This window comes from Gymnoscopelus microlampas (genome assembly GCF_963454915.1).
Source record: "Gymnoscopelus microlampas genome assembly, chromosome: 8".
In the NCBI taxonomy this organism is placed as follows: domain Eukaryota; kingdom Metazoa; phylum Chordata; class Actinopteri; order Myctophiformes; family Myctophidae; genus Gymnoscopelus; species Gymnoscopelus microlampas.
Genome location: NC_139945.1, coordinates 5,501,609 through 5,514,924, shown reverse-complemented (window position 1 = coordinate 5,514,924; position 13,316 = coordinate 5,501,609). Strand labels below are relative to the sequence as shown.

Genomic DNA, 13,316 nt, shown 5'->3' with positions numbered 1-13,316 from the left:
GCACGTTTAATTGAAATTTGACTGGAAGGGGTTCTGCACAAAATGTCAACATGTGACTTCTTGGGAATGAGACTGTGTTCACTCTAAAAATCACACCTGTGTGAACTGAGCAGTGCTTTAATTATGTACTGTACTGTACTGTACTGTACTGTACTGTACTGTACTGTACTGTACTGTACTGTTACTGTACTGTAATGAGCTGTATGTTACTGTACTGTAATGCATGCTACTCTACTTTACTGTACTGTACTGTACTGTACTGTAATGTATGATACAATACTGTACTGTAAGCTGGGCCCAGTTGTCCAAGTGCCCACGTTACCCTGGAGACATGATTCTCCACTTTGACCAATTTACATGAATTTTCGGCATATTCGTAAAATCAGCTTAAACAAATGTTGTTTTAGTATGTATGTGTTGATTTATATTATATTTTAAACTACATATCTTATGTGCATTAAAATAATACTGTGGTATCACCACTTTTAGTAGGCTAAAACATCCTGAGAGTGAAGTGGGTATATAATATAATATAATTAATGGATCAAGGAATGTTCCTTTACTATTATAATTATTTATAAATTAAATGGCACACAACTATTTTCATTCAGAATCCTAAAAGTGTGGAATGCGCGCTCCATATCCGGTCAAATTCCTCCACACCCCGCCTCCCTCCAGTCCTCGTTCACTTCCTCCTTCCTCGCGCGCAGTGTCCCTTACATACACAGGCTGGGAGCACGACCCATGCAGAGAGAGAGAGCCACAACGTTGGTGCGTCGCAATTTCCAAACAACGGCACGAAAGCAGAACTCCGTTCAAGGTAAAATAGTGTTTTATTTTAACTTTTTGCACTATATTATTGTCTCAACCTTTATAACATGCCTTGACGTCGTGTTAAACATGCAGAGCATGTGCTGCTGGCCTATGCTAGCCCATGCAGCTAAGCTAAGCTACTTTGGCTTTGAATTGTGTGGACTCAAATGTTTGGCGCGAGTACAATTGGCTCTTTTATACATTCTGAACTCTGGTCTGATCTCTAATTTCTATTATAAACACATCACGTTGCCGTTCAAGCATGCACAGTCTGCTGAGAGTGACAGGCCATGGCTACACAGCTAACTAGCCATGGCCACTTGTACAACAAAAGCATAGCCTAGTTGCTTTATATATTTATTGACGTGTAGACCAGGGGTCTTCAACAGGGGGTCCTCAGAGTTACTACAGGGGGTCCGCCAAATCTTTGTGATAAGATTATTATTTTTTTACATTAACCACTTGAACCCTAGCATCACTTTTCTGAGGAGAACTTTAGCCAAAAATAGCAGATCTACAAGCTCACAATGCCTCTTGAGCTTGTAGATCTGCTATTTTTTGGCAAAGAGGTATAGGTGTAGAGGGAAAAAAGAGCAGGCCAAGTAAAAAAATAAATAATCTGAAACAATTTTATATAGAGGGGGTCCCTGCTTCATCTCTTTCTCAGCTAGGGGGTCCTTGGCCTGAAAACGTTGAAGACCCCTGGTGTAGACTATATAATGCGTGCTGAACACATTGTCCTCTCAATGTGCCTACAAAATCTGTGGCTTGTCTATGTGACTTCTGTACAAAAGCCTGTAGATCTGCTATTTTCACAATTTGTGCCTCTTTTATATTTTGATAATTTCGACAATGTTTTTTTGTATATAGTTGATTACTTTTGATGCTAAGTACTTAAATTATTACTTCAATGTCATCTGGGGACCCCTTCAAAACCACGAGGGGACCCCCCCCCCCCCCCCACAGTACACGAAAAATAATTGCCTGTACAGAATAGAAAGAATCAGATGTGTTTTTTTCTTTATTTGAAACTAGTGTTGATTTTGACAGCAGCATTTTGTTTAGTTTTAGGCATATTTTAGTCATCTTACTGTATTCTAACCCTGTCACTGCCTTGACTGTATAACCATTCTAACCCTTTCACTCTGTACTCTAGCACCATTCAAATCTACCCCATTATATTATTTCATTTGAGACATTATTGTATTAGGGTGGTGTTAACATTATTGTGGGAATTGTGGTTGAAGCATGGAACATAACATTTACTAAAGCTGTAAAAACAGTTTATCATTGCTGGTATTGCACTAAAATGCTCATTTGAATAGGCAATTGCTTGGGCAGCTAAATACTGTGAGAGGCACATGTTGTGAAATTCATCTGTCTCTCAACTAAGGGGTCCCTGCTTCATCTCTCAGCTAAGGGGTCCCTGCTTCATCTGTCTCTCAGCTAAGGGGTCCCTGCTTCACCTTTCTCTAGATTTCCATGTGTACACTCTGAGAGTTATAGAGCTGTAAGGGTCCATTTGGTTCATATTCATAGCACATAGTATTCTGCTGCTATTTTGCTTTGCTTTTATGTTGATATCTGAACAGCTATAACACCAATTTTATTTCCTTTTGTGTTTGTTTCAGATCGATGGACAACTTTGTCTTTGAAAAACTGACAGAGTGGCAGTTACCAGATCTGGTAGACATATTTAGAGGTACAATATGTTTCCCATCCACATACATTGCTGTCACACAGTAATGGAGTTGACAACTGCTTTTTGTAATATACCTTGACATTTGTATTGAGCATATGCATTTTCTGTGCTATACTGTACTATTTGATTAACTGACAACAATTGACCAGCAGAGGAACCCAGGTTGATTAAGGTTAATATCATCTGTGTCAGTCAGAAATAGGATGCTGGTTGTCATTCAAACGGTTTGCTCAGCACCAAACATGGCTGCTGAGTTAATGGTCATGGTTTTTGTACTCCTCTAACAGGGGTTCTCAACTTTTTCAGGCCCCCCCAAATAAATTATAATATTTGAATTGTGGACCCCCCATTTGTTTTACTTCTTTACACGGATACATATTGTGAAAATAGACAATCTACAGGCTCATAATGCCTCGCAACAGTTTCACAATATGTGGGGGGTCCCGACCCACAGGTTGAGAACCACTGCTCTAACCTGTCATGTTGAGGACCAAAACCAGGTGATGAAATTTGTCTGATTAGCTTTGCTGAGGGTAATCATTTGCAGTAGAAGTAATTAATTCATTTAAATCATCTGTGTTGGTCCTCATCATTGCAGGTACTGTAGATGACTACAGATGAAACCCATGAACTCTATTTTTTTTTTCTGTTCCTCTGTTGGAAAAATAATGTGTCTTTTTCTCTTTTTTTTCAGATGAGGGGATTGATCAGGAAAGTTTCTTTCTGTTAGATGATTCCACCATCAAACAGCTGATCCCGAGAGCAGGCCCTAGGCTGAAGTTCTTAAAACAATTTAGAGAACTTGTAAGTAAATAGTTTATTTCGGGAAGATGGCATACACTTGTTTCAAATGCCAAAAGATAATTTCAGGGGGTATCAAGGGTCTTCTCGCGCATTTACGGTCTGTACACCATGTCAACTCTGTATCAACACATTTTCAGTGTAGTGAAAGTGGTTGTGGTCGGACATTTGGTTACATATGGTCTTACAGAAGACATTTGGAAAAGGAGCATGGGGGTAGAAATGATGACCCCCTTGAAGGCCCAGCCCCACGGCCCCCACCTGTAGGTCCAGCCCCACCTGTTGAAATGCTGAATGCTGACATGGAGCCAGAACAGGGAGAAGAGGAAGTTGTTGAGGATTGGGATGAACTAGAGCCAGAGTCCATTACTAATCGAGTGGCCCTCTTTTTAGCCCATCTTAGATCTAAGTCTTCTATGACATTCTCAAACCTAAACTTTGTGGTTCAGCATACCTCCAATTTAATTGGCAATATTGTCGGCCGACTGCAATCAAAGACCATGTCTGTATTTCGTACGTTTGGTCTTGATCAAAGCAACGAGGTACAAGAGCTTCAGGTGGAGTTCTCAGAATTAGCTGAGCCTTTCAGAGGGATGCAGTCCGACTATAAACAGATGAAATATTTTGCTACAACTGGAAACTTTGTTCAGCCAGTTGAGGAGATATTGTCAGGGGTTACCTATGTTCAATCAACGGCCTCTGCCACTGGCATTGTCCAGCAAGTTGGTGTTCATGATTCATTTTACCGTATACCGTTAAAGAGCCTTTTGACCAAGATTCTAGAAATTCCCGGGATTTTACAGACCATGCTGGATTGGCAGCGCAGGGAGGGTGATGCAATTCAGGATGTTTTTGATGGGGAGTTCTGTAAAACGCATTCCTTATTCCAGAACGAGGTTTCAATCCCAATTGTGATTTACCAAGATGATGTTGAGATAGTAAATCCCCTTGGTGCTAAAACTGGGATTCACAAGTTGGGACTTCTTTATTTCATTTTGAAGAGCTTGCCTCCAGAGTTGCTATCTACCTTGCAGTCACAGTTCCTTTTAGCTGTGTACAAATCTGACGACGCAGCACACCATACCATTGATGCAATACTACGCCCTATTGTCAAAGAGATCATGGATTTAGAGAGGGATGGCATCCTTGTTAATACCCCCAACTATCAAGGTGTTGTCAAGTTCACAGTGCTCCAAGTAGTTGGAGACAATTTGGGCGTCCATGGTGTTCTTGGCTACGTTGAATCCTTCGTTGCCAATTATGCATGTCGGTTTTGCAAAGCAAATAAAGAACAGAGAGAGTCTCTGACGCTTGAAGATCCTGGACTTTTGCGTGATCGCAATAGTTATGAGGCAGATTTACTTACAGCCGACAAGTCCCAGACAGGCCTGAAAAGAGACAGTGTCTTGAACATGTTGTCTTTTTATCATGTGTCAGACAATGTGTCAGTGGACATAATGCATGATTTACTGGAGGGAGTGGGGCCTATCGAAGTCAAACTTGTGTTGAATTCACTAATCGACCAAAAGCATATCACACTACAAGAGCTGAATTACAGAATAACAAGCTTTGACTATGGATTTAGTGATAAGTCTAACAAGCCTTCTGTCATAAGCAGGAATGATCTCAAAAAGCCTGAAGGCTCCATGCGTCAGTCAGCATCTCAAATGTGGTGCCTAATTAGGCTACTACCAATCATGATAGGTGATCTTGTCCCCGAGGATAACAAGCATTGGGAACTTCTACTCCTCCTACTCCATTGCATGGAGTTTATCTTTTCCCCTTCAATTACAGTAGCAGCAACACTGTACTTGGGCAAAATCATAGAAGACCATCACTCCCTCTTCCTGGAGCTATATCCTCATCTACATTTACGGCCAAAGCAACACTTCATGGTTCACTACCCACGAATCATTCAAAAAATTGGACCGTTGAAGCAGTTCTGGTCAATGAGATTTGAAGCACGGCATGCATTTTTCAAACAGGTTAGCAATGTAACCTGCAACTTTAGAAACATTTGTAAAACCATGGCATTTCGCCATCAGATGATGCAGTGCTACCATTTCCTATGTGGAACTATCCTGTGTCACAATACAGAAGTTGGTCCAGGGCAAAGTACAGTTCTGGTCAACATTAATGACAGGATCCAAAGTGGGCTAGAAGGTATTCCCCTCTTCAGTGAAGTGTATGTGCCAGCCTGGGTTACATTTAAGGGAACTGAGTATAGAGCAGGCATGAGTGTATTCCTGTCCTATAATCCAGATGGAGAGCCTCAATTTGGTCTCATAGAATCAGTTCTACTACTGGAGCAAACGTTACCCACACCAACAATAAAACTTGTTGTAAAGAAATGGGAAACACAGTGGTTTGATAGGCATTTATATGCATACAGTGTCATTCCCACTCAGGTGTTGGTAGCAGTAGATGTTAGAGATCTGCTTGATCACCATCCCCTCCATGCAGTCAAGTCGTACAGAAAGGATGAAGATGATGACAGTTTATGCATTTCGTTGCGCAACAGACATTTTTAGAATCACCGAACTGCCACCAGGTGTGTGGTTGTGTGTGACTGTAAATAGTACTTTGACTGGCTTATATGTTGAAAAGGCCTATTTTGACATTACCCCCATATTAGTGTCCATCGATTTGAAAATGATCAGTATTTGAGTTGAGTACCGGGTAGGAAGAACCACTTGACTTCTGGGACAGATTGAAGGTACTACTGGAATGATGGGATGCCGTGACTACTGGGATGACGCGATTACTGGGACTACTGGCATTCTTTAAATGAGTGATAAGTGGTACTGTAAGTACTTTTTTGTTTAATCACTTAATATTTGTATAAGGTGAAGCTCAAGTGCACTCTCTAAAAGTATGCTGCACCACTGTCCACATATCATTTGGTTGTCTTCAAAAGGGTCCTCTATTGGGGATTCCAATAGAGTACCGAAGTCCTGACGTCACTCTCTCATCCCCTGGTTTGTAGAAGTTTTTCTCTATGTAGAATAGTTGGGTCATCTTAAAATAGTCTCATAAGCATTGAGGTCCAAAAACAGACTGTCCCGGCGATGTTGTCAGGAAGGTGATTATCGTTTATGATAGTCAATCAGTTATATTTGATACAGTCTGTTTCTGGCAAAAATGTCACTAATTAAGAATTGGGGGGAGGGGGGAGAACGACGCAAACCAGGTAGGATGCGTCATTTACATCAGACTTCGGTGCTCTATTCTTTGTCCTACATTTATTATATTAACCTTGGTCTTCTGTATAGATTGGACCGGCGCCTGCACCTGATGCACAAGCTACAGCCTCTGATGCCACACCACCTGCCACTCCCCAAACCCCCATGGAGGTATCGGCCGCACCTGATCCCCTAACCCCACCTGAACCCCTGGCTCCACCTGAACCCCAAGCCCTAATGATGATCCAGACAATACATATAATTCCCACGTTTGTAAGTTCTGCTTTACCTTTATACGCCTTATAATACCTTTAAGCCATAAATTTGGCTGCTTTGCATGAAAAAGAAAATGGTGCTCAACAAGCTCACAACACATTGACACACTGAGTGCATTAATTGTAATCAAGACAAAAGTTTGAAGTAATGGTGATATTGATTTGAATTAATATCACACATTCCTAACTAAACAATAATAAGTCTGCAATTTTGTGTCTTGCAATTTTCTAAGGATGTCCGTCAGGTTCTTACAGCGTTCGCAGACGGACGGCCAATTGTGAGGGACCTTGACGAGAGCAATCTAATCACCTCATCCCAGAGATGTGCCCTTGTCCGGATCTTGGTGTCTCACCTTTTAGAGAAGTTTGGAGAGAAGTACTTCAACATATTTTAATTATCTTTATGTTTTATGTTGAATAGGGATCACAATATCTGGGGTTTAAGTGGTTAAATGACAACTTTAAGGGTGTATGATCATCCCAAGTTCTAACTTTACCTGAGAGCTAAAATATGACTTAGTAGGGATATATTTGCTAGTTGTTAACCATGCTCAGATCAGCTACCATGGAGTAACATTTTAAGAGGCACCAGTGCAACCTCCACTGGACGACTGACTGAAGTTAAGTTTATGTTAGCTACACACCGGGTGTTATTTTTTTTTTGTTGTCTTTGAAAAGTGGTTTATTAGTTAAATGAAATCAACGCACTGGAACTACTTGATATGATGAATGGTTGTGCTATTTCTGTTTTACAGTCCTACGACGGAGACCAAAAAGGCCATGGCAGCAAGCATAATTCAGGCATTTCCCTGCTTGAAAGACTCATCAAGCAGTGGCAGCGTGAGTTTCTTCCCCCATTTTTTTCGTGTTTAACCTTTTTTTTTTTGCTTTTCAATCTATTATTCATTTTGGTGACACCCCTAGTAAGCCCAATATATGCTCTGCTGTGATGTGTCGCTGATACTGAAAACTACAAGTCTACAAGCTCACAACATGTGGTCAGCCTGTAGGTCTGCAGTTCTCAGTAACGGACCGTTGAGAAGCATACATTGAGCTTAAAATGCTAAACCATTTAACAGACACAATACAGCGCACTCCTTCCAGAAAAACTACTGTGATGTGTGATTTTCACTGCTGTCATGCCCTTGGAAGCAGGGACAATATTTGGCCTTCTCTTGGGACAGACAAATGTGCAGAAAAACCCTGTCTAATTCAAGGACATGCTGTCAAAAAATCGAAATGTGCCAAATCTCTATTCATCAAACATTTTGATTTCTTGGCAGGACATATGGTACACCCCAGCGCGGAACCGGCGTCCAGCCAGTGGGTACCTGGAGGAAAGGCTGCGAAATGTCAGAAAGAAGCTTAGGAAAGCGCTCAGGGTGACTGGCCGAGCACCACATCCAGCACCCGAGGATGGTCCTGTTAGAACAGCGGTCATACCAGGTCATTACTAAATGGAAAAATAGAAGGAAGTTCCAACAATGTGGCACATTTGCTTGCTTAAGTTTTCCCAAAACATAACATGCGCACGTTTAGGGAACACTTTCGCAGACAGAAAATCTGAGTAGAGCCTGATCTTAGTGAATGTGAGGAATTTTGGAACTACAGTAGCTTGTATGACCAGACACCACACAATAGCATTTATAGTTGTTTTAGAACTATTTTTACACACACTATTGCTGATAGGATGACTGATTACGCAAAACATCCATCTTTTAGTGACCGACAACATTTTGTTCTTTTTACAGAATGTACTATATCAGATGAGCGAGCAGTACAGCTGAAGGAGTGGTTGAGAAGTAATTCTCAACCTTTATGCCAAGTTGAGACTTATATGCAGGACACGGCGGTGTACAGGGCTAAGTGGATAAAGGACAATACCAGAGATCTGACTATCAGTCAGATTCTGGAACACTATCCTCACCTGACAACTAACGGCATGGTAAGAGGGAATATTGTACATGTGATGATTCATTGTTTATAATGTTTTGGTAGTGTGCCACATTTAATTTGACTTCAAATGTTTTCCATTTTATAGATCGCTCAGGACTTCCTTCTCTTACATGCGGACGCTGCGCCCAAACTCTACGAGACCTGGCTCCCAGTGTATGCAGAGAAGATCCTGCAGGTGGCACGACTGGAGCGGAAGTTACAGTTGCCGGTCGAAGGATTAACATTAGGTAAAATATTATTGAAATGGTTCTTTGTCAGTGGACAGTCCCTCTTGTGTCAAGAGTCCACAACTACGTTGACAGCCTCTCTGTGTGGGTGTGGCACGCACAGCACACACTTTCAGGTACCCCGGGGTTTTCCTCTTCTCAGGTAGTGTCACCTTCAAATACCAGTGGGTACACCCCTTCCTCCTATAGCCTCGTCTAGACCAGGGTTTCTCAAAGTGGATTGCTGGGACTCTCTGGGTTACTTTAGTGGGGTCTAAATTGACCCTTAAGTCTGTAACTGTGACAGTGTTACAAATGGACCCCAACTGGTCAATTATTTTCCATTTGTAAACTGTCATGGTTAGGCCAGCTTCTGGCCTAATGGTGGGAATAACTAAACTACAAACTAACCAGCTGCAGAGCAGCTATTGGCTGCACATAGCAGCATAGGTTACATTCTTGTTGGCTATTGAATGACACAATAAAGGATATGCCGTTCCACCTCGTATTGATACCTATGTCTTCCTACAGATGACATTGGGGATCTCGCCCTGCAGCAGCTGCCAGCTTTGCTCCCCCCAACGGCTTACAAAGTTGGACGTGGCCGTGGCAGTAAAACAGTGCGCCACACCATTGCAGAGTGCAAGAAGGCCTTCATCGATCATCAGCCTGTAAGTCCACCAGCACATCTAAAGGGAAACTTTCCATTTTATTTTAACATATACCTGTTGTGTAATTAATGAGTTTGTGTAAGTATTGAGTGTGTAATCTACAAAGCATAGGGACCACCACCACCACCACCACCCTCCTCACTAAGAATCAACCTAGGGACCACCGTTGTGCTGCGAGGGGGATATAAGTTAACACTTTATATGCATTCTATGTCTATACAGTACATCTCTCACTGTTTCTCAACCAATGGACCACCAGTAGATAAGATTTAGCCTATCAGAGACAAAACTAAAGAACATTTTGTTATCGTTGGATACCATTTTGTCCACAATACTATGCTGTGTTGATGTTTGTACCATAGGAGTGATAAGACGCAAAATTAATATGTTTAACAATAAGTTAACTCTTATAATGTAACATGAAAACACATGGGCCCTTGACACCTTTTATTATTATTTTTTATTTTAATTATACACTTACTTTTCTGTACTTTGTAGACATTTTGTCCTTACACCCTCACTTTTCTGTGTTTTTCAGCCTGGCACCAACATGGTGGAGTATCTCCAAGCAGCCAAGCTCAGCCAAACTGAACCCTACATCCTGACACTTGGCAACACCCCTCAACAACCATCTCAGGTCTTCGCGATCATAGATGGACAGGCTATGAAACAGGACAAACTTCTTCAGGCTGTCGACGTCTGCTTCAAGGCCTACTACATTTTTGACATTGAGTACACCAAAAGGTGTCAAAATGTGTGGGACTTCCTACAGAGTATTATCTATGGAATTCCACTACAAGAGTCCAACAAAATGGTTGAGTTTCTCCACACAAGAATTAAGGCTTGCCAGTAGAGCTCACACACACACCCCCCCAACACATTACCCACCCTATCAACCCACGTACCCGTTAGTCATTGAGGGCAGCCTTGTTGGCCAGGTGGCCATTGAGCTCAAATCTTTGCTTCTGGGGGGGTCCCTGGAACAACATATTTTGAGATGGGGGGTCCGCGGCCAAATACGGTACATATAATTCTGGGGGTCCTTGACTTGAAAAAGTGTGAGAACCACTGATATAGAAATCTTATCAACATTCTGTTCTGTTGGCAGGACTGCCAAAAAGTAAAGTTGAGTCATTCTTTTGAAAATGAGTCGGTGCTGTTTGGATGTGAATGCAAATGACGCTCATTATACAACTAAGAGCAAGAGAGCGCATGAGTGAGGCTCTAATGTTAGTTATATAATATGCCGTAGATGTATGGAGACAGCAGGGTAGGAAAGGGGACCAATTAAGGATTTTTTACTGACACCAGAGAGAAAAACAAATGGGACCAAATGAGAGCGTTCGAGAACCTTTTCTCTTTTTGGTCCATTATAAAAAAAGGTTGGTAACATTCTATACAGTTACTTAATGGTCCGAAACCCCGCCCCCATCCCAGTAGTCACGGCATCCCATCATTCCAGTAGTACCTTCAATCTGTCCCAGAAGTCAAGTGGTTCTTCCTACCCGGTACTCAACTCAAATACTGATCATTTTCAAATCGATGGACACTTTAACAGGCAGATGGATGCCCACCCTAAAGCGTGGTTCTGCTCGAGTTTTCTTCCTGCCTGTTAAAGGGACGTTTCTATAGAAACACGCCAGATTCTTTGTTCCCCCAGAGAGCACGATGAAGACTTGAGTGTTTGTCTTAGCAGCAGAAATGTTTGCTTTAAAAACTGTTCAAAGATATGCACAAATTTCAGGATTTTTCAAAAATAGCAGATGTATATACTGTATGTGCTTGTATATCTATTTTTGAATAGCAAAAGCATAAAATGCTTTTTATCCCATGTCTAAACCTATGCGTTCCAGGTCTTAATGGGCTCAAATGTTTGATAATGTTTAAAGGTTGTAATTTTTCATGCATTTTTATATAAAATGACTAAAAGAATCCAGCATGGTTTGTGTTTATTGCATTATGCTTTGCATGACCAAATCTAGCATGTATTTTGTTATAGGTTTGTAGTTAAACTGTAGTTTAAAGTAACACATATATTGTTGAATAAACCCATACTTGTTTTATTTAACACATGATTTGGATAAAACAACCCAGAATGATACATAATTTTACCCACAATTGGGTTGAGTATATAATAAATAATAAGGATTGAATTTACTCAGATGTAAAGTTAATTTAACCCAGACATGGGTAGAATATATAATATATACTATGGGTTGCATTTACTCAGATGTACAGTTAATTTAACCCAGACATGGGTAGAATATATAATATATACTATGGGTTGCATTTACTCAGATGTACAGTTAATTTAACCCAGACATGGGTAGAATATATAATAAATGATATGGGTTGCATTTACTCAGATGTACAGTTAATTTAACCCAGACATGGGTAGAATATATAATAAATGATATGGGTTGCATTTACTCAGACGTACAGTTAATTTAACCCAGAAATGGGTGGAATATTTTAACTCATCCGCTGGGTTAAAACGGACCAACCCATCTTGCTGGGTAAAATTAACTACTGCTGGGCCGGTGCTATAACTACCCAGGGGATGGGCTAAAAACAACCCAGAATGGGTTGTTTCTAACCCAGTGTTTTTCTCTGTGTAGGCTCTCTCCTTTTTTCTCTCTACATCAAATCTGTTTGGCCAAATATCAGATCTACAAGCTCATAACAAGCAGTTCTACAAGCTCATAACCAGCTTAACAGATCTACAAGAGCGTGGATCTGCTATTTTCACCCAAAGTTTGCCCCAGAATAGGGATGTCATAGGGTTCAAAGTGATTAAAAAAGGTTTAGAACCATTCATTGTGTTGCTGTGGTCTTGTCACCTTAATTTGTCCCTTGGCACAGGGTTCGCTGCACACAGACTTCATGATGACGTCTTTGCTGGGCCAGATCTCGTCGTCGTCGATCTTCAAGCCGCGGTTGTCCCAGCTGCCCACGTTGATGTAGTCATAGTAGTCCTTCCCCATCTTCTTAAAGTTCATGATTTCATATCTGATCCCAAAAGTAACGTGCACGCAAACATGCACACGCGCACACACACGCACACGCGCACACACACGCACACACGCACACACACACACACACACACACACACAATGTCACGACGAGCACAGTCCTCACAAAGACACGACACACTTCAAAGACGCTTTGTTATTCATGAAGAGTGGAAGTGATGACTAATCGTGTAGGAACCAGGGGAGACTAATTGTGAACCGCATTAACCCCTATTGTATTTGATTTTATGTGTGTATTTTAATTGAAAACGTTTTTATTTTTTTAAGATTATTTTCAAAAAGATAAAGTATACTGGTAGGGCTTAAGTGCATGTACATACATGCAATAATACAAACTCTGTTACAACAATACTGTATAAAAGTGTGCTTACAATGGTCATCTCCCAGTATAACTGTGGTTGTACTGAACATCTCCCAGTACAACAGTATCAAACTGTGGTTGCAATGGTCATCTCCCAGTATAAAACTGTGGCTGTACTGGTCAGCTCCCAGTACAAAAGTAAAAAACTGTGGTTGTACTGGTCAGCTCCCAGTACAACAGTATCAAACTGTGGTTGTACTGGGAAGCTCCCAGTACAACAGTATCAAACTGTGGTTGTACTGGTCAGCTCCCAGTACAGCAGTATCAAACTGTGGTTGTACTGGTCAGCTCCCAGTACAACAGTATCAAACTGTGGT

The 13,316-nt window shown here is 41.2% G+C and overlaps 1 protein-coding gene across 4 annotated transcripts; it reads left to right on the top strand.

The window, feature by feature from the left end:
* The first annotated feature begins 701 nt into the window (after positions 1–701).
* Positions 702–11,494, top strand: LOC311050737 (uncharacterized protein). 4 transcript variants are annotated; one of them, XM_084064867.1, is made up of 12 exons: positions 702–820; positions 2,445–2,515; positions 3,210–3,319; positions 6,026–6,122; positions 6,589–6,771; positions 7,007–7,149; positions 7,529–7,613; positions 8,057–8,219; positions 8,525–8,718; positions 8,815–8,956; positions 9,467–9,606; positions 10,145–11,494. In XM_084064867.1, the coding sequence occupies exons 5-12, from the start codon at positions 6,664–6,666 to the stop codon at positions 10,457–10,459; spliced, it is 1,290 nt and encodes a 429-aa protein (XP_083920993.1). In that variant the 5' UTR covers positions 702–820; positions 2,445–2,515; positions 3,210–3,319; positions 6,026–6,122; positions 6,589–6,663; the 3' UTR covers positions 10,460–11,494. The 4 variants fall into 4 exon arrangements, with proteins under 4 accessions (XP_083920993.1, XP_083920992.1, XP_083920995.1 ...); XM_084064866.1 differs by having other exon boundaries at positions 3,210–6,122; XM_084064869.1 differs by lacking the exons at positions 3,210–3,319; positions 6,026–6,122; positions 6,589–6,771; positions 7,007–7,149.
* Positions 11,495–13,316: the final 1,822 nt, after the last annotated feature.